Source organism: Suillus discolor (assembly GCF_016758755.1).
Source record: "Suillus discolor strain FC423 chromosome Unknown F5147scaffold_28, whole genome shotgun sequence".
Lineage (NCBI taxonomy): Eukaryota > Fungi > Basidiomycota > Agaricomycetes > Boletales > Suillaceae > Suillus > Suillus discolor.
In genome coordinates, this window is record NW_024541275.1 from 97,212 (window position 1) to 114,144 (window position 16,933).

At 47.6% G+C, this 16,933-nt stretch overlaps 7 protein-coding genes across 7 annotated transcripts; 6 read left to right on the forward strand and 1 right to left on the reverse strand.

Moving 5' to 3' along the window:
- Nucleotides 1-13: 13 nt before the first annotated feature.
- On the forward strand, nt 14-864 carry F5147DRAFT_773763 (uncharacterized protein; the record flags this gene model as incomplete). The annotated part of the gene is made up of 5 exons (XM_041441502.1): nt 14-421; nt 460-549; nt 613-691; nt 739-759; nt 824-864. The coding sequence occupies 5 exons, from the start codon at nt 14-16 to the stop codon at nt 862-864; spliced, it is 639 nt and encodes a 212-aa protein (XP_041292699.1).
- Nucleotides 865-3,220: 2,356 nt separating this feature from the next.
- Nucleotides 3,221-3,769, forward strand: F5147DRAFT_577018 (uncharacterized protein; the record flags this gene model as incomplete). Its single annotated transcript, XM_041431367.1, has 1 exon — nt 3,221-3,769. A coding segment is annotated over one exon (549 nt), but the record flags the coding sequence as incomplete, so codon positions are not given.
- A 129-nt stretch (nt 3,770-3,898) lies between these two features.
- On the forward strand, nt 3,899-4,762 carry F5147DRAFT_577092 (uncharacterized protein; the record flags this gene model as incomplete). Its single annotated transcript, XM_041431377.1, has 1 exon — nt 3,899-4,762. A coding segment is annotated over one exon (864 nt), but the record flags the coding sequence as incomplete, so codon positions are not given.
- Nucleotides 4,763-4,930: 168 nt separating this feature from the next.
- F5147DRAFT_577068 (uncharacterized protein) lies at nt 4,931-5,356 on the forward strand (the record flags this gene model as incomplete). Its single annotated transcript, XM_041431372.1, has 1 exon — nt 4,931-5,356. A coding segment is annotated over one exon (426 nt), but the record flags the coding sequence as incomplete, so codon positions are not given.
- Nucleotides 5,357-6,696: 1,340 nt separating this feature from the next.
- Nucleotides 6,697-7,143, forward strand: F5147DRAFT_577074 (uncharacterized protein; the record flags this gene model as incomplete). Its single annotated transcript, XM_041431373.1, has 1 exon — nt 6,697-7,143. A coding segment is annotated over one exon (447 nt), but the record flags the coding sequence as incomplete, so codon positions are not given.
- Nucleotides 7,144-10,269: 3,126 nt separating this feature from the next.
- On the forward strand, nt 10,270-14,316 carry F5147DRAFT_652908 (uncharacterized protein; the record flags this gene model as incomplete). Its single annotated transcript, XM_041433695.1, is given in 14 exon segments — nt 10,270-11,028; nt 11,084-11,145; nt 11,338-11,376; nt 11,532-11,620; nt 11,825-11,948; nt 11,968-12,046; nt 12,235-12,569; nt 12,633-12,709; nt 12,974-13,161; nt 13,212-13,380; nt 13,428-13,592; nt 13,645-13,668; nt 13,722-14,004; nt 14,088-14,316. 14 exon segments carry the CDS (start codon nt 10,270-10,272, stop codon nt 14,314-14,316), a joined length of 2,622 nt encoding a protein of 873 aa, XP_041292704.1.
- Nucleotides 14,317-14,801: 485 nt separating this feature from the next.
- Nucleotides 14,802-15,657, reverse strand: F5147DRAFT_652909 (uncharacterized protein; the record flags this gene model as incomplete). Its single annotated transcript, XM_041433696.1, has 5 exons — nt 14,802-14,830; nt 14,900-14,938; nt 14,974-15,086; nt 15,137-15,361; nt 15,389-15,657. The coding sequence occupies 5 exons, from the start codon at nt 15,655-15,657 to the stop codon at nt 14,802-14,804; spliced, it is 675 nt and encodes a 224-aa protein (XP_041292705.1).
- Nucleotides 15,658-16,933: the final 1,276 nt, after the last annotated feature.

A 16,933-nucleotide genomic window follows, 5' to 3' on the forward strand; every position in this document is an offset into this window, starting at 1 on the left:
CTCCAACAAGGCCATGGCCATCCTGAACTCGTTTGTCAACAATATCTTTGAGCGCATCGGTACACCCTCCCTCTGCTTCTTTGTTGTGGGTCTAACTTTGGCCACAGTGTTGAGGCAGGTGCACCCTGAGAAAGGCATCTCCAATGAGGCCACGGCCATCCTGAACTCTATTGTCAACGACATCCCCCAGCGCCTGGCCATCCTGAACTCATTTGTCAACAACATCTCAGCGCGCACAGCCATCCTGAACTCGTTTGTCAACGACATCCCCGAGCATGCAGCCATCCTGAACTCTTTTGTCAATGACATCTCAGAGCGCACGGCCATCCTGAACTCATTTGTCAACGATATCTTTGAGCGCATCGGTATACCTTCTTTCTACCTTCTTTCTTCTTTGTTGAGTCCTGCCTCAAAGGCACCTGTAAAGACTACCGACAAGGCTAACAATTGTTGAGGCAGGTCCATCCTAATACAGGGATGCCATGGCCATCCTCAACTCGTTTGTCAATGATATCTGAGCGCATTGATATGTCCTCCCTCTACTTCTTTGTCTAGTCCTGCCTTAAAGGCACCTGCAAAGACTACTGACAAGGCTAACAATTATCAAGGCAGGTCCACCCCGATACAGGGATCTCCAACAAGGCCATGGCCATCCTCAACTCGTTTGTCAATGATATCTTCGAGCGCATTGGTACACTCTCCTCTACTTTTTCATTGCAGGTCTAACTTTTATTGCAGTGTTGAGGCAGGTGCACCCTGGTACGGGTATCTCCAACAAGGCCATAGCCATTTTGAACTCATTTGTCAACGACATTTCCTCAAGATCAGATGACTGCAGCTGTCAATGCAACAGATGAAGATTAATTTGTAGACCTACAAGTACGGTACTTGAATTAAGATTAAGATGTACTAGTATAGTCAAATAGAAATAGCTATGGATACAGATGTATGATATATGGATTAAGTATGTAATGCAAGTGGGAAGAAAAAAAAGAAAAAACCACTGAGAATTGAGCGCGCTCACTGGGAGGATGATTGAGCAGCCAAAACCCTACTTGAGATGTCTGGTCGTGTTGCTAGAAGTTCACACCACTTCTTTGCGACGGCGTCGTCCTTGCTTGATACATAGCTCTTCCCACCCTTGGTGTATCTGAATGCACCTTGAGCCAGTGGATGGTCAAGATTCTCATCAAAAAATATGTGTGCATCATTAGCATCTTGAGCGGCCGCTGAAATCTGCTGGTCCGCAATGCAGTTAAGGATCTGCTGATAGGAAAACCTCTTGCCATTTCCGTCACTGAATGCACACCAAAACGACGCGGTGTCTGGGTAATGCTGGTGTTCCTTGGCAATAAACTGGAGTCAGATTTGAGAAAGCACTGGGTGTAGCAGTGTCCGAAATGTGAGAACATACCTTCCAATTGAGGCCATAGTGTCATATTTATTAATACAAACTCAGGGATTGTAGAAGACTATGTATTCATACTGGCCTAGGACTCTCAGTCCCAGTACAGTATGCATACAGGCTTCTTTGTATCAATACCAGTACTGGGACATGCTTTTGAACTTCTCTGAGTATGCATACAGGCTTCTTTGTATCAATACCAGTGCTGGGACATGTTGTTGAACTTCTCTGGCTGATCCTCATATCTTGATTTGGGTACACCCGTCTATTCTTGTCGACAATCCCCGACTCCCACAATTAATGGGAGAAGGGTTTTGTCAGACGGAAATGTGTCGTCAACCTGTAAAATCTTTGCTGGTTACATAATGGTGATGACTGGAAAACCCTGTCGCTTACGTTGTGTTGACGATGCGTCGTTTCAGAATGAGACATGCATTGGTTATATATCCCGTTTTTTTTGGGCCCTCTGCTTCCTTTTTCTTCTTCATCTCCCGTCCTGCGTGGTTTCAGTTAGTACCTGTTCTTCACAAGTGGGCTGATGGTTTTGACTGATTTTGTTGCTTGCAGCTTGATGTGTTTGTTTCATAGCCTGCTGTTATGGCATTCGTTCTTGATAATGATCATTGTCCACACGATTATGCTGTTCACGATGACAAGACCTTGCCTCCTTTTGATCATGCTCCTTCCATACATGAACCTTTATCCGCGAACATAGCTGTTGTGCAATGCAGCAATCCTTCTTGGTTTTAATACACTGAAGCTTGTTATCTCCTCAGTTTGCAGACTTTGCCCGCATCTGTTCTGACCTCTAGCGCTCGAGCGTTTGTTCGCAGAAGAGACGACATTCACACCAAGCAGAGTGCCATTACAGTTATCTTGGCTCATTTCTTCCAATGGCACACTGAGCTTTCTCAGATGTCAGATGAGCTCTTGTTTTCAGAGTTGTCCAACATTTCCTTGCCTGACCATTGTACGAGGTCGCGAGGCGCTGTCATCGCCGCCCATATTTGCAAGGTGTATGGCAAATGGGTTGCTGCTGCTATATGCTCTCCACCTCCTCTTCTTGCAGGTGTCATAGAGGAACTCCACACCTCTGAATGTTCTACCGCTTTTGGTATACCTTGGTTGAGTTATCCTTTTGAAGATCTAGTCCGCACGCTCCGCCATCTGAGCCATGAGGATATATTTACTTGCATTCGTCTGCTGCCACTGAATTACCATGCCTTGATAGACACTCGATCACACAAGAAGTCGTGCAATGGCATTGCAAATGCACTGTGGCTGTGTGCGGTACAGCTTTGTTGTAGTGGCCCGAGGATGGTGGCTGATGTTGTCACAGCCCTTTTGCCCTTTGTCAACGTGTCTGCCTGCGCTGATGGGGAGATAATATGTCATATTCTACGCTCCGAGTTCAGCTCTGTTGTTGTCAACTGCATCACGCATGAGTTGCATTCTGCTAAGGAGTCAAGGAGCGATTGGGAAAAGGCCCGTCAGTATGCTTTGAAGCAAGAGTCTGTTGCTGCTGCCCATGTCATTCGTCAGGAATGTGAGCAGGCATGGCCCTCCATTGTCCCTCGGGATGTCGTTCTTTGCTGTTTTGGTAATTATCAAGTGGGTTCCCAGTGGTCAGAACCTCCGACATGTGCCGTTTGTTCCAGGTCTGTTGAAGGCTGTTTGGTTGTGGACCTTTCAGATGATCTGGCTTGCTACAATCTGGACATACTGCAGATCTCAGATTCGTTTATCATACGATGTTGCATTGTTCAGAGTCTGTCAGCAAGTTTTTCATTCCAAAATGATGTGATCAATGGTCTGATGTTGGACAAGTCTGGTATCCAGTTTGTTGGCACTACAAGCAAAGCCGGGGGGTTCAACATATGTCCGGATTGCCGCTCTTCGTTGTTCAAGCGCAAAATCCCGTGGCTGGCTCTTGCCAATGATCTGTATCGTGGACCCTTGCCTGAGCAATTCGCAGATCTGACGTGGGTCAAGGAGAAGGTGTGCGCATTGTATTGCATCATGGCACATGTCACCCACTTGTTCCAGTCTTTGGATCCGACCCAGCCCAGGGTTTTTCATGGCAACACTTGTGCTCATGAGATGAACACTATGTTGACTGCGACCGTCCTCCCTCGCACTCCTACTGATGTCAATGGTTTTCTCAGTGTTGTGTTCATCGGCCCCGAGAAGTTTGATCCAATGCGAATGGGCACACTATTTCGAGTGCGGAGACAGAAGATTTGGACATTTCTGATCTGGTTGCGTTATCACAACACCCTTTACGCCAATATTCCCCTGGACTCCTCTGTTATGTCATTATACCCTGAGGATGGTCCTATCCCAGGTCTTGCTGAACATGTTGTGGAGGATCACGAGCTGAATGTGGATGTTGTTTTTGGTGAGGAATCAGCTGGATTCAGTAAGCACCCAGCAAGCTTGTTTACCAATGATGATGCAGATCCCCTGGGTGAGCAGACGATCATGGTGGAGAAGATGGGAGTATCGGATCCCGAGAGCGACAAGTTAACTGGGCAAAGTTTCGTGGCATCCGCTATTCGCAATCTCCTTCCCAAAGATGTGGTGGATTCACAGCCCAACCTTGTTATTCACCACGGTGGCCAACCTGGGACCGAGTACAACAATCCTTGTTTTTTTCCAGGTCTGTATCCCACTCTTTTTCCTTATGGGCTTGGGGGCTTCGAAATCAAGACACAAGCTAAGTACTTCTTATCCCTGTCCGATCGTGCGTTTCATTATCATAACAGTTTCATATTTATCCTGCTGAACATATTGCAGCATCTACAGGCTCATCTCCAGACCTATTTCACTGTGGGCAAATCGAACTTTGATAGTGTCGCCTGCAAACTCACGACCAGGTCGCTGCTCCTGCTTGAACGTGTGGCTGTTAAGCTTGAACAGGAACGTAAATTGGCCAATCCAACCGCTGAGGAGCGTAACGCCCTGCAACTATTGCAGCAAGTGAACATCATGTCTGCTCGCATTCCTGGGTTGCAGGCCTCGAAAATATTCGTGAGGAATGAGATTTGCAACTACTACGGGTATTTTGGCTTGCCCCACATATTCTTCACCTTTAACCTCAGCCCTGCTCACAGTCCCATTTTTCAGGTAATGTTTGGCGACAAAACGGTGGACCTCAGCAAGCGTTTTCCTGTGATGCCCTGTGGGCGTGAATGTGTGCTCAGACTTGCACAGGATCCTGTAGCTGCAGCAGACTTTTTTGAGCTCTCTTTCAGGTCCCTATTCCGACACCTTTTGGGGTGGGACTTCGAAGCCAGACGTTCCACTGCTTCTGGTGGTATCCTCGGGTGTGTTTGCGCTTTCTATGGTACCTCAGAGTTTACGGAGTGTGGCTCATTGCATGGACACTTTCTGATCTGGCTGGATGGCGGGCTCAATCCTTCAGATCTACATGTGCGCCTCCGCGATTCCCCTGAATATCAGCAGAGGTTTTTCGCTTTTTTCAAGGACATCATTCACCATCATCTGCCTGACACAGATGACGTGATGGAGCCTAACTTTGAACCACGCATTCAACGCCCACCCTGTCCACCCAATGTGAAATCTCCGTTAGATGTGTTGCGAGAGTGGGATGCTGTTTACGTTACTGAGATCAAACGGTGTGGTGAGGTGCTCCAGTGGCACAGATGTCGCCCTGTCTGTCATAAATATGGTAATGACGATCGCTGTCAGTTCTTGTTTCCACACAAGATTCTGGAAGCTTCTTCGTTTGATCCTGAGACCAATTCCATTGTACTTATGTGCCGTGATGCAAATGTTAACTACTTCAATCCATATATTTTGGTTTTTTGTAGACACAATCATAACATCAAGTATATCTTATCTGGCAGAGGTGCGAAAGCTGCTATGTTCCATATCTCGGACTACATTACGAAGATAGACGTGAAAACATATGAGGTTTTGTCTCTACTCTCTCACGCTGTGGCTCGTGTGCCTGTACCTGGACCCGGTGTATCCCTCACTGATAGTGCAATGATGCTACTACATAAGTGCCTATCACAGTTCAATGGTCAGCAACAGGTACATGCTCAGCAAGTGGTACATTACATCCAAGGATTCAGTGATGGTATTTCTTCCCATGACACATCGCCAATGCTTTCCTCGCTATTGATCGGGTATGTGAAGGATCGTTATCCTTGGTTGAAGTCGGGCCATGCTCTTCCTGACACTGATTGTGGTTTTGATCGTGACAATGAAGATGCGGAGCCTGTGCACATGTTGCAGATCGTCACGGATGATCAGGGACAGCTCCTGGATGCTAATCAGGTGCACCACTACCTCCACCATGCCGATACACTTTCGCATATGAATTTTTATGATTTCTGTCAGTGTGTGCATCTGGAGAGTATTAGCAAGAGTGCGAAGATCAAGCACACCTTTGAGACTCGACTTGGTGTTCTCCGTAGGCATACATTGAATTTAGGACATCCTGACTGTGAGACGCATGTGTTGGTTGAACACACTAATAATGAGTGGGGTGACGGAGCAGTGGAACATGTCCCACATGTTGTTGGTATGTCTATTCCACGCCCAACTAATGCGCAGTTGTGGGCCATATTCGCTCTTGCACATTTCAAGGCCTTCAGCATTTCAGCCGATCTATTGGGTGTAGATGAAGATCCAATTGAATGCTACTCATGTTTTGCATTCTGCTCAAGGAGTCTGAAGGTGATGAAGAATTGGGAGGCTGTTTATGAATGCAAGGATGAGCATGATGCAGATAGACTTCATAAATGTGCGCAGCTCACCCATGCATGCGAGGCGCTGACTGCTTCTATCGCTGTGGAAGGTGATGAGGTGGACTTGACTTTGCATTCCAACAAACATCAACCCATTGTTCTGAAAGTGATTTCCGTGTGCAGCAGGCTGTTCTTGAGCTGCAACAATCTGGCTAGTTGGATCACTCCTCAGTTAACATATCTGGCTTGTCTGATACTGTGTCTGACCATTATCCTGAAGGCACTGGGATCAGCAGGTCCATCAAGCTGTGGAAATGTGAGGTGAAGCAGCAGGAACAGACAATCACTACTACATGTTGAAACACCCTGAATCCAGATCAGCAGCTTTTGCAGGTCCAGGCACCCCCAGAAATGGAACTCGGCCTAGATAATCCAGTCACAACCCCTCAGCTTCCTGCAGTTGTGGCTGGTTGCTTGCCCACAGAGGTTCAGACGATGCCTGCAGAAGCTACTACCAAATGGTCAGTGAGTGATATTGTCACTGAGATCGGCACCACGTTTGAACTTAATAGGATGCAGTGGCAGGCGTTCCAAATCATCACGTCTCATTTCATCTTGAAGTACGTTGACAAGAAGCAGGATGCAGATCTGGTTAACCAGCTCACTATGCTGATGACGGGTCCCGGGGCCACAGGCAAGACTCACGTGGTGAAAGCTGTCCAGGCAGTTATGCATCATTATGGCTGTGCACATCTTATTAGGTTCTTGGCTCCCACTGGCTCTGCTGCAGCACTGATTGATGGTATGACTGTGCACAAGGGGCTTGGATTGAAAATTAAATCACTGAACAAAGGAAAAGGTACACGACAGCCTGGAACCTCCTTGGAAGATTATTCAGTCCTGATTAGCGTGCAGAACCACACCCAGCTTCGCGAGGAGTGGAAAAACATTGAGTACTTACTTATAGATGAGGTTTCCCTGTTAAGCTTGCAGCTGTTGGTACAGATAGACCATGCCCTTCGGTATGCTAAGGAAAAGCCAGATCAGTGGTTTGGTGGCGTCCACATTATATTTGCTGGTGATTTTTTGCAGTTCCCTCCCGTGGGCGGTAGTCCCCTGTATTCTCCGATAGCTGCATACGCTGGACAGACTGATGCAGAAGTCCAGAAAAGACTAGGGCGGCTTGCATGGAAAATGGTCAACATGGTTATCACCTTGACCAAGCAACAGAGAATGAAGGAAGATGTTGAATATGGTGATGCAGTGAATCGGCTGAGAGTCAGGAAATGCACCGAGGACAATGTTGATTTATTCAACACCAGAGTGATGAGGACGTTGAACACACCTGATGGTGTGGACTTGACATCAGTGAATACAGCGGATGCCATAGCCATCGTCACAACGAACGAACTTCATGAAGTGCTTAACGCAAGAAAGACTCGGGCTGTCTCGGCAGACACATTGGTTGTCTGTGCTGCTTTGGACAAAACGAGTGAGGAGATGTCTTCAGATATGAGAATGAAGTTGTTGCAACTGAATGTGACCAGGCTGAAGGCTTCGAGGTGTTTTCCAGGTTTCACAACTTTGTCTGTAGGCATGCCAGTGATTTTGCGACTTCGCAACATGTCCACTGACCTTGGCATAACAAATGGCTCACAAGGTACTGTCCGTCATATCTACACTGAATGATGTTCCCACGACATCACCTATGCTACCTGTGTATTGGTTGAATTCCCACATAGCAAGGTCCATTTAACTGGTTTACCAAAAGGTGTGTTCCCCATTCTGCTTGCCACTTGGACGTTTACAACATTACTGGACTGTGATGGTTCCCACAAGAAGGTTTGTGTGACTCACCATCAAATCCCGATTCAGCTGGCATTTGCAGTCACAGGTCACTCTTCACAGGGAAAAACACTCCTGAGCGTCATTGTGAATCTGCATGAAGATGACTTTGCTGCTTATGTTGCTGCGTCTCGTGCACAGACATGGGAGGGCCTGTGTCTCACTCAACCTGTCAACTTGCAGCAGCTGAACAGACAGATACCAATGGATCTGCTGCTTGAAATCTCCCGCTTTGATGCCCTCGAGCACAACACCTTGGTGAGTCATGGTTATCTTGAAGGTGTACACATTAGTGTCCCTGATGCAGAGAGTGAGGCAGGATGGAGACATTGTGTTTCGTTGGCGTGGTTTGATGTGGAGACTGATGGGTCTACTCCTAGTAAGAAATGTGGTCTTGAATCTGTGTCTGAGGCTGATGATGGGTACAGGCAACCTGTCCAGAAGCGGCTCCGTTCTTTGGCCAAAAATAATGGAAGGTGCTCTGTAATTAAGCCTTCAATGATGGGTGTGCCCATGTCACGAACACTGGTATTGAATCCTGCCCTCGTGGTGGATTTAGTCACTGAGAACGTGCAGTCTGGTGTGCCACACACTAGTGTTGTCCTCCCACCCTTCAAACATCCGCACACAAGTTCGTATCAAACAAAATCTCTGCCCTCTGCAACGTCGGCTGGATGCAAGTGGTCCTCACAGAACTGGTCATGCGCATATGACAGCACCTTCATGATCCTGTTTTATATATTTCACAATGCACCTTGCTCATGGTAATCATTGTGGGTTGCAGGCTCTATTCTGCAGGAGCACCTTGGGGCTTCGTTCAGTAATCTGCTCACATCGGATGCCAACCTCTTTACCCAACATCTCTTTGACAACTCTCGAGATTCGTTCTGTGACCTTCTCGATGCACACAACACGGTCATCCTTCTCCGGTATGGTGCATGCATGACCTCTGCTTCTGCAATATTGGAGTACATGTTCCCTGTGCCTGATGTTCACCTGAAGATAGTCAGTCAATCCATGGAAATCGGTGGTGAGCTCAGCTTGCGTCTTCCCGCATACTGTGCACCCTTTGACTGGCTGGACAACACTGATGCCCTGCTCTCTTTACAGGTCTGGATCGAGCTCTAGCTCATCCGACAAACCAAAAACTGGTTGAGAGGCATGTGGAGATCCTTCATAACTTTAATGATGCCATGTCTGGTTCGACAGTAGAGATGGCTCTGGCGGATGCTCCTCTGGTCCTCTTCTTCGAACTTGGCCCTACTGGGCATCCTGCAGTTGTGCTGTCCGACACGTTGGACATTGCCTGTGGAAGTGGTAAAGCAGGATACCGATTAATGGGAATCATCTACAGTGGTGATCATTTCACTTCACTACCCGCCTCATTGTGGATGATGTGACATGGGCATACAATGGTCAGGTTAACAACAGTCAACCTCGCTTTGAGGGTATCTCGATGAATGTAATGCGATTCCGCGAGCTTGATGGACGACAGGCACACATCTGCGTGTATGCCCTGATGACATCACATTCTATCGCTACTTCCATGTAATTCCCAAGTGCAGGCCAAGATTTGGACTGGAAGATGATGGCAAGGGAGTTCCAGGCCACATTGTGGGTGTCTTGAAGCATGGATGTGAGACTCTTTGTTAAATTTCAAGGGTGTGTACTACTTGCTGCCCACATATTTACATGCTGAAGGTTATTCGCAAATAGCGATAGCGCACTCAATCGCACATGACTGGGCAATTCATGCTATATATGCTAGAAACCTCGAGCTAGCTGAGAGAGTCACGGCAGAAGCTGCAAATAGATGGAGACTTAGTATTCAACAGGAACAGCTGGTCATTGCTAGAGGACTGTAGGAGGCGAATTCTGAGTGGTCTGTCACTTCATAACCACTGTCTGACATTCTCTGTGTTTCAGACTTCTAAAATATCCTGGAAGAAATTGATGTGATGTTTGTCAATTAAAGATGGTAACGTGCTGAGACATGACAAGGCTCTGATTTTGCTGACCAAATCTGCTTGTGACACAACTTAGTCTCGAGCCATGATCAACACGAGGTTTGTGCGAGCCATGATCAATCCAATAGGGGAATGTACGTCACCCGCACGGTATATGATCTATGTGACTGATGCAAGGGACTTGCAGTCTTCCATCAAGCCCCACTCATACAAATGGTATACCAATACCTACCGCTGATAACTGCAAGGGTTAAATCGTGAGGTCAAACATGTCGGAACAGATTGTATCATCGGCTGGTTCGACAGAATATTATGACCGTTCGTGGGGGAACACATGGCTGAGTTTCGTTATATGCTGCACATCACATCAGCAGTAATCAATGGCTCCTGCGCAATGCAAATGTGGCGGGACAACGGTGGCCACCCAGCCAACCTGAACATAGTGGTACCCTCCGACAGCGGTCCCTTACTTGCTGAATTTATCATCAAAACCCTACACTACAACAAATTACCTGACACACACATAAACCACTCCTATGCCAAGGTTGTCCGCTGCCACTGCAAATTTCAGTGTGGTGACTTGAAGATCACCATGTCAGAGGCCTTAGCTGACGGTGTCTTCAAAGTTATCATGGCCTCGCATACCACTGCAGACATGACATTGATGACTGCAGGTGGCATGACTGTATTCTATCCATTATGGACCTTGAGGCATATCACTGTGACCAATTGTGCAGGATTGCACCCTGCGCCTGGATGTACCATAGGTTGTTTCTCGCAAGAAGGCTGGGAGGTCCGGAGCTGCACTTTCTTCATGGAAGGACCATGTGGACTCTTATGCCCTGCTCTGTGGCGTAATGTGGCAGATGCGGGACGGAACGCGCTTATGATTGAGTGGGATCCCAGATTTCCAATGAAACGGTTGGCCTATCATTCAAACGTGATGTGGCACCTGTCCGAAGGTTGCACGAATGCAGAATGCCCATACAACGGCGTTGCTAATGGGCACACGTGCTATTTACCTCCTACACCAATGCCACATGACCTCCTGAGTATTGAGAGACAGAAGGAGATAATTGAAAGACACGTTCTGGTTTGTCGCTCGCGTTATTTGCCTTGACGTGACTATTGACCATTGCCCGGTACAGAATTACAAGGAGAGATATCTTGGTGTCCTTTATGCCACTGCAGCTGCCATCCCCCTTACAACGTGATTCCAGAACCTGACTCTCCCCCTTGGGCCCATGCCTTCACGTTCTTCCGTGAGGATCCGTTGGTGTATGCCCCACCAAACACTCTCATCAGAAACATTGCCAAGATCGCCAACAATGATGCAGACGTGACTGGAAATGTATTAGTGGTCAAACACACATGGAAATAAGCACGAGATATTGGACTGCAGTGAGCGGGATATCAATGCCATCAATGCGCTTATCACAAGGTCAGTCCATGCAATGATATGTGATGTGATCGTGACTGAACATGCTATAGGGCAATTGGAGGTGCCGAGTTTTGGACTTAAGGGCCTGCTCAGAATGTATGAAAGGCAGCAGCGTCGGCACATGTCGAGAGCATGATGATGATATTGGCCTGCAGATGTACAATAGGGACATGGAGTGTAGACACGGCATGGAACTCTGAGTCCTACTGCATCAGAAAATGCAACAATGCTTGGTTGCTTCATGGTAGTTGGAACTCATAAGTGCGATATCGGTGGGCTTGATGTCTAGTGCGAGCACGACGGGCCCATTATTGATGTCTGATTACACACCTCTGTCCTGTATTGTGATCTGTATAGACAATTGCATGTTGAATTAGAATGAGACATGATAAGGGTTTGTCAGAAGTCATCGAATGTGACACAATCGTTTCAAATGTTTGATTGGCAGATATGGATGTGGGGCTATGCACTCAGAATTTTGCGAGACTTTGTGGCATGGAAGCGAGACAACAGACACATTGCAAAGAGGTTGAATCTCTGGATGACCTAAGCAGATTATGTAATGAAAATTGGTAGGCTGAACCGGTGAAGTGCTGGGCACACCAACAAGCATGACACCAATATTCTGTGGAAGTCTACCTTAATGATTGTTGAGACTCGTCCATATGTGGTGAGAGTTCATCATTTCAGTGATGGGTTTTGGTGTGTTGCTTTCAAGCTCATACACTACAAGAAAGAAGATCCTACTGACATTGTAGCCATGTTATGCCACAGCACGAAACTCGTACAGTCGCCTCCTGTGTCATCAACCACATGCTCTCTTGATATGCTCTCCTCGTTGCATACAATGTCAAGCAGCTTAGCCCCACACTCGTTCTCACAGCCCAACCTCGCATTCTCACCCAGCCTCACATTCTCACCCGCCCTCGCATATTCACCCCTCCTTTGTGCATGGTCGCCATTGGCATCATCGAGGATATCTCACGTGCACCTGGTGATCAGAGTGCCCAGTATGCAGGCGCATTCATGAATGTTTTACTCAAGAACCTGCAGAGCAACGTTCTTGGCAGCAACGAATGTAAATGTTTTGTTGATGGGACACTGCCACAATTGGCATGCTGGTGGAGGGAACATTCATGGGTCCATGCTATGCTAATTGCCTCGAGCCTGCCCGACTCCACTCATGGTTCCCGGTCTGTGAGTGTTTCCATGTGATCGGACTCAGACCTGTTGACAACTCAATTTTTTCCCCGCAGTAATATGTCTCATACTGACACCCCAATGAGCCGCGTGTGCCTTGGACCTCATGGCAACACAGCCGACTCAGTCCTTGGTGAGTCTAAGGGCTCTTATCAGGGATGTGGGACATACTAAAGGTATGGAATTTATCCTTAGGTCCTCCTCTGCCCCCTTCACCCTGAACTGCCATGACGCCCTCGAAACGCTGTGCTCATCAATGCAAAGTGGCTGTGACTGCAGTGGACACTGAGTCAGGCACTCCTGTGATACCTTCTGAAGATGAGATTGGAAGCGATGAAATCTCCTCTGTATCTTTCTCTACTCGGTTGTGCCCTTTCATGTGGTGCTTTTGTCGCAGATGCGTGCAGCTATAAGAATATCCCTGAGGAGAACAACCCACACCCCCTGCGTCGGCAAATGGGGGATAAGGCAGAATATTGGGTAAATGGGTTTGGAGAACTCTTGCATATGAAGTTCATGGCGAGGCTCGACTACCATGGTCAGTATAGCCACCTGGGGCCGTATTTCAACTTGTTTGACTCTGGGGTATGTAGTACTATCCTTGGGTAATTTCTACTAATTGTCTTTGTTGGCAGATTGATGTCTCCAACCTGAAGAAGACTCGGGCACAATTCGAACTTCATTTTCTGGCTCTGGAAGATGACGACAGCGGCGACTATCCCCAGGAAGCTCTAGATATGTCATGCAGGGTGCTTGATACCCTGTCTGCACTGACTACTGCTGTCGAGGACAGGTGTAATGCTGGTAAGTATCTCATCTGTCTCCATGACCCAGTGCTCAGTGGTTTGCAGGTGTGCTGGAGGTGGAACACCCTGTAGTGTCTCCCTTCATGCGTGAGTACACGCGAGACTCCAAAGATTGTTTTGTTCTTGTTATGCAGTCTGAGCCACTGTTCAGAGACTTACCGAATGAAGGGTCTGCGACAACACCCAGAGTTTCCCATGAGGACATCGGCAGTGAGTATGTTTTACTCCTCCTTCGACTCCAAACTGAATCTTTGTGTACCAGAATCAGGAGTTCTCTTGAGTCCAAGTGAGTTGGTGACCACCAATGTTGATGGCTGCTGATGTGGCTTACCTGCAAAGGCAAGGCGAAACAACTCGCTCGGGCTTCGGCAGCTGCAAGGAGTTCTTGTGCAGCAAACACTAGCAGTTCTGGAGGTAATGTGGCCCTTTCAACATCTAATCTGGCTGTCATGTTCATGGCATCAACAGAGTTCCTGTGCATCCATGACCTGCATGACCCAGACAACCACTATTCAGGCCTGGGCTCTCTTAAAGAGACGAAAGTGGAATGTCCGGACGTGCATGATGGTAATGGACTGCTGATCCACCCAAGGGAGTACGGCATAAAGCTGGCGCGTGCACAGTTTGTTGAAGTCGAGGTCTACCTAAATTGTAAGGCTAACATTCCTCTCAATTGCTACAATACTAACAAACATGGCGCTGCAGGTGGAACATCAACAAGATTGACAAGGATGATGTGTCCGACCGCAAGAGACTTGGGTCTCAAAATTACCAACTCATCCTGCGCCGGATGCAATTGCTACCGTGCATGGGATATGCCAAGGCAGAAATTCTCAAAGGCAAGAGGAAGGCTTCAGAGAAGCTCGCTGATCCTTTGCATGCAAAGAAGCTCGCTGTTACATCTGGCCAAGATGACAGTATGGATGAGCTCTGATTGTGGCAGTACCGCTCTGCTGCCTTCAACATGGCACTGCTGACAGGCACATCCAATAACAAAGTGGCCTCGATAGCTCCCCTTGATTGTTGATTTCTCTATGTTCTCTTCCTTCTTTCGGTATGATATTTGATACAATGATGTATGCAGTGTGGTGGAAAAATCAGTAGGACTCACATGTCATTATATTTCGAATGATATTAGTAGTGAACGCATACCGATCACAAAGTAAGGACCTTTGTAAAGCCAAAGACGCTATACATAAAGATCAAAAGATCAAAAGTCAGATGCCGAAAAATAAACTCGAAGTGATCCCTCTGTCGCGACTACGGGGCTTGTAAGACCACAGTCAGGTCTATAGAAAACAAACCGTGCATGGTCAGTGTGCCTTTTCAGGCCTGAGAAGCTAGGAAGGGATCACAGAGTAAGAAAAGGACTCATCACACACTGACATCTTATATATCTTTGCTAAGCGCTCGATCCGCTCAGCGCGCAGCCTGAGCCTGATTCGCATCTGATAAACATGGCAGTAGTTTTAAAAAAGAAGCACGAGAAGTGAACCACGGCGTCCATTCCCACACACGAGGTAGTGGGCCCTCCACGGATGTAACCCTCCCATATACTATGATTAGTTACAGTGCACTACCTCGCGTGTACCTTTGCCACCTGTGTAAATATTGGATACATCTCGCTGCATCACAAGCATCAGTCGTCCATCATCCAATGGTGACATCACATGTGATTCCTCGAGCAACCAGCACACTCCAAGCCTACATCAAGCACACAGTAAGCAGGGGCAACTAGACAACAATGTGCTTACCTGTATTCTGCTTCACTGAGATCGATCATTTGTCGCACTCGGACTTGCACTTCAGATGGGATGGCCCCATAGGGTGTGCTGCTTTGCAGTTGTTGGATGACCAACATAATGACCGAGAGCGTGGTCGTGAACCGAACTTCATTACGAATCTGCCGTAGGATTAGTTGTGCCATCGGTAACCATTTTGGACAGGTGACTGCTACCTCCTGATTGTGACATGAGCATCTGCAGGGACGTGGATAGGCAACGGACACTGGCAAAGGTGACCGAGGTCGAAGTGTCCTGGTTGTCATATGGCCAGCCTCAGAGAGAGTATGGCAAGCACAAACGTCCAGGCCACACGAACAGAGCGGTGGGGGTTCGTCACCATGCGATGCCTGTAGTGGGTTCAGGAGTATTGGAGAATGCTGTGATGATCCACCTCCGGCAACTTCAGATGCCAATGCTGAGATGCTCATGTGATAGAGCTCATACTGAAGAACGCGTATGTTATCGTGGTGCTCCTGGCTGTCTGTGTTCATGGTTGATGTTGAGTGCCCCGAGCACTATTATTAAATACTTTCTTGATGTGACTCATATCTCAGCCATGATTTGGTGTTTGGGGCAGGATTGGGGTGATATTCATGTCAGTCCCTGAGACAATTGGAGACAGATCAAAGGCACCAGTCAAATTGCGAGACAACTGAGGATGCCTCTTCTGTCTAAATTCAAGTTCAGGCATTCATAATGTCTCCAAGACTGATTTCTCTCTCCAACTTGGCCTCTTGCAACATAGTGGCCTCCAATGCTAGGTGATCTGCCAACCGCACACTGTCAGCATACACAGCACTTATGTTCCCGTCATTTGCGATTGTCTGGATTGTACCTGTACCCTTTGAGGAACCAGTCATACTTGAACAATGTGGAGATACGCACGAGTGTGTTGAGACACATTGTGGGATGGGTCGTCCATGGCAAACAACACTGTACTATGGTGACGTCTTGCATGCTCACAGCCGAAATCTCTTATGTATCTTGCAGTCACCACTTCAAAAGCAGGATGGGGCAGAGCTTGGCAGTGCACTGGGGAACATTAGGTCGGTACATATGCACAGTGGGTGTAGCCTCACCAAATATAAATGCACCTTCGGCATCAAATATCTCCACTAACTCTGTTATTGTGTCAGTCATTGTGTTCATCCTGACATGACATCCTTGGAGTAGCAGGTCAAATGACGTCCTGGTGCTCATGCGAGTGGTTCACATCATGTTCCGCCATGGCAACATTGTTGATGCTCCACTGTACTTGAAGGAAATTTGCCCGTTGATCATTACCACACGGAAGAACCCTCGCCCCTCCTGGTCTGTGTGTTGACATGGGCGACAGCTCAGAGTCTCACAATTTTTTGATCCATCTGTACTCATCTGTCTGCATGCAAGGAGATCCTTGTGGCCAGATAAGTTTTATCACGTGAAATTAAGGTACCATCATCGTGGATTGTGATCCTGACAGGACTAGCTGCATCACACCGGGTTTCAGCTTGTAAGTGAATCAGCACAGACACTGACACGATAGAAATAGGGGCGCAGATAATGACCGATCCTCATTCATGTGGCACTAATCATGGCTTGGTGAGCTCTCGTCATCGACACAGTGACAAGAACCTGACAGGGCTCAGTCACCTTGCATCGGAACTTGGCCTGTATAATGGGCATTGATGAACACAAGAGGGGCTCAGATAACAACCAGTCCTTGTTCATGTGGTGATGTGCCGGTGGTCTCGGGGACGTAGGTCAAGAACCTGCCAGGTATCAGAT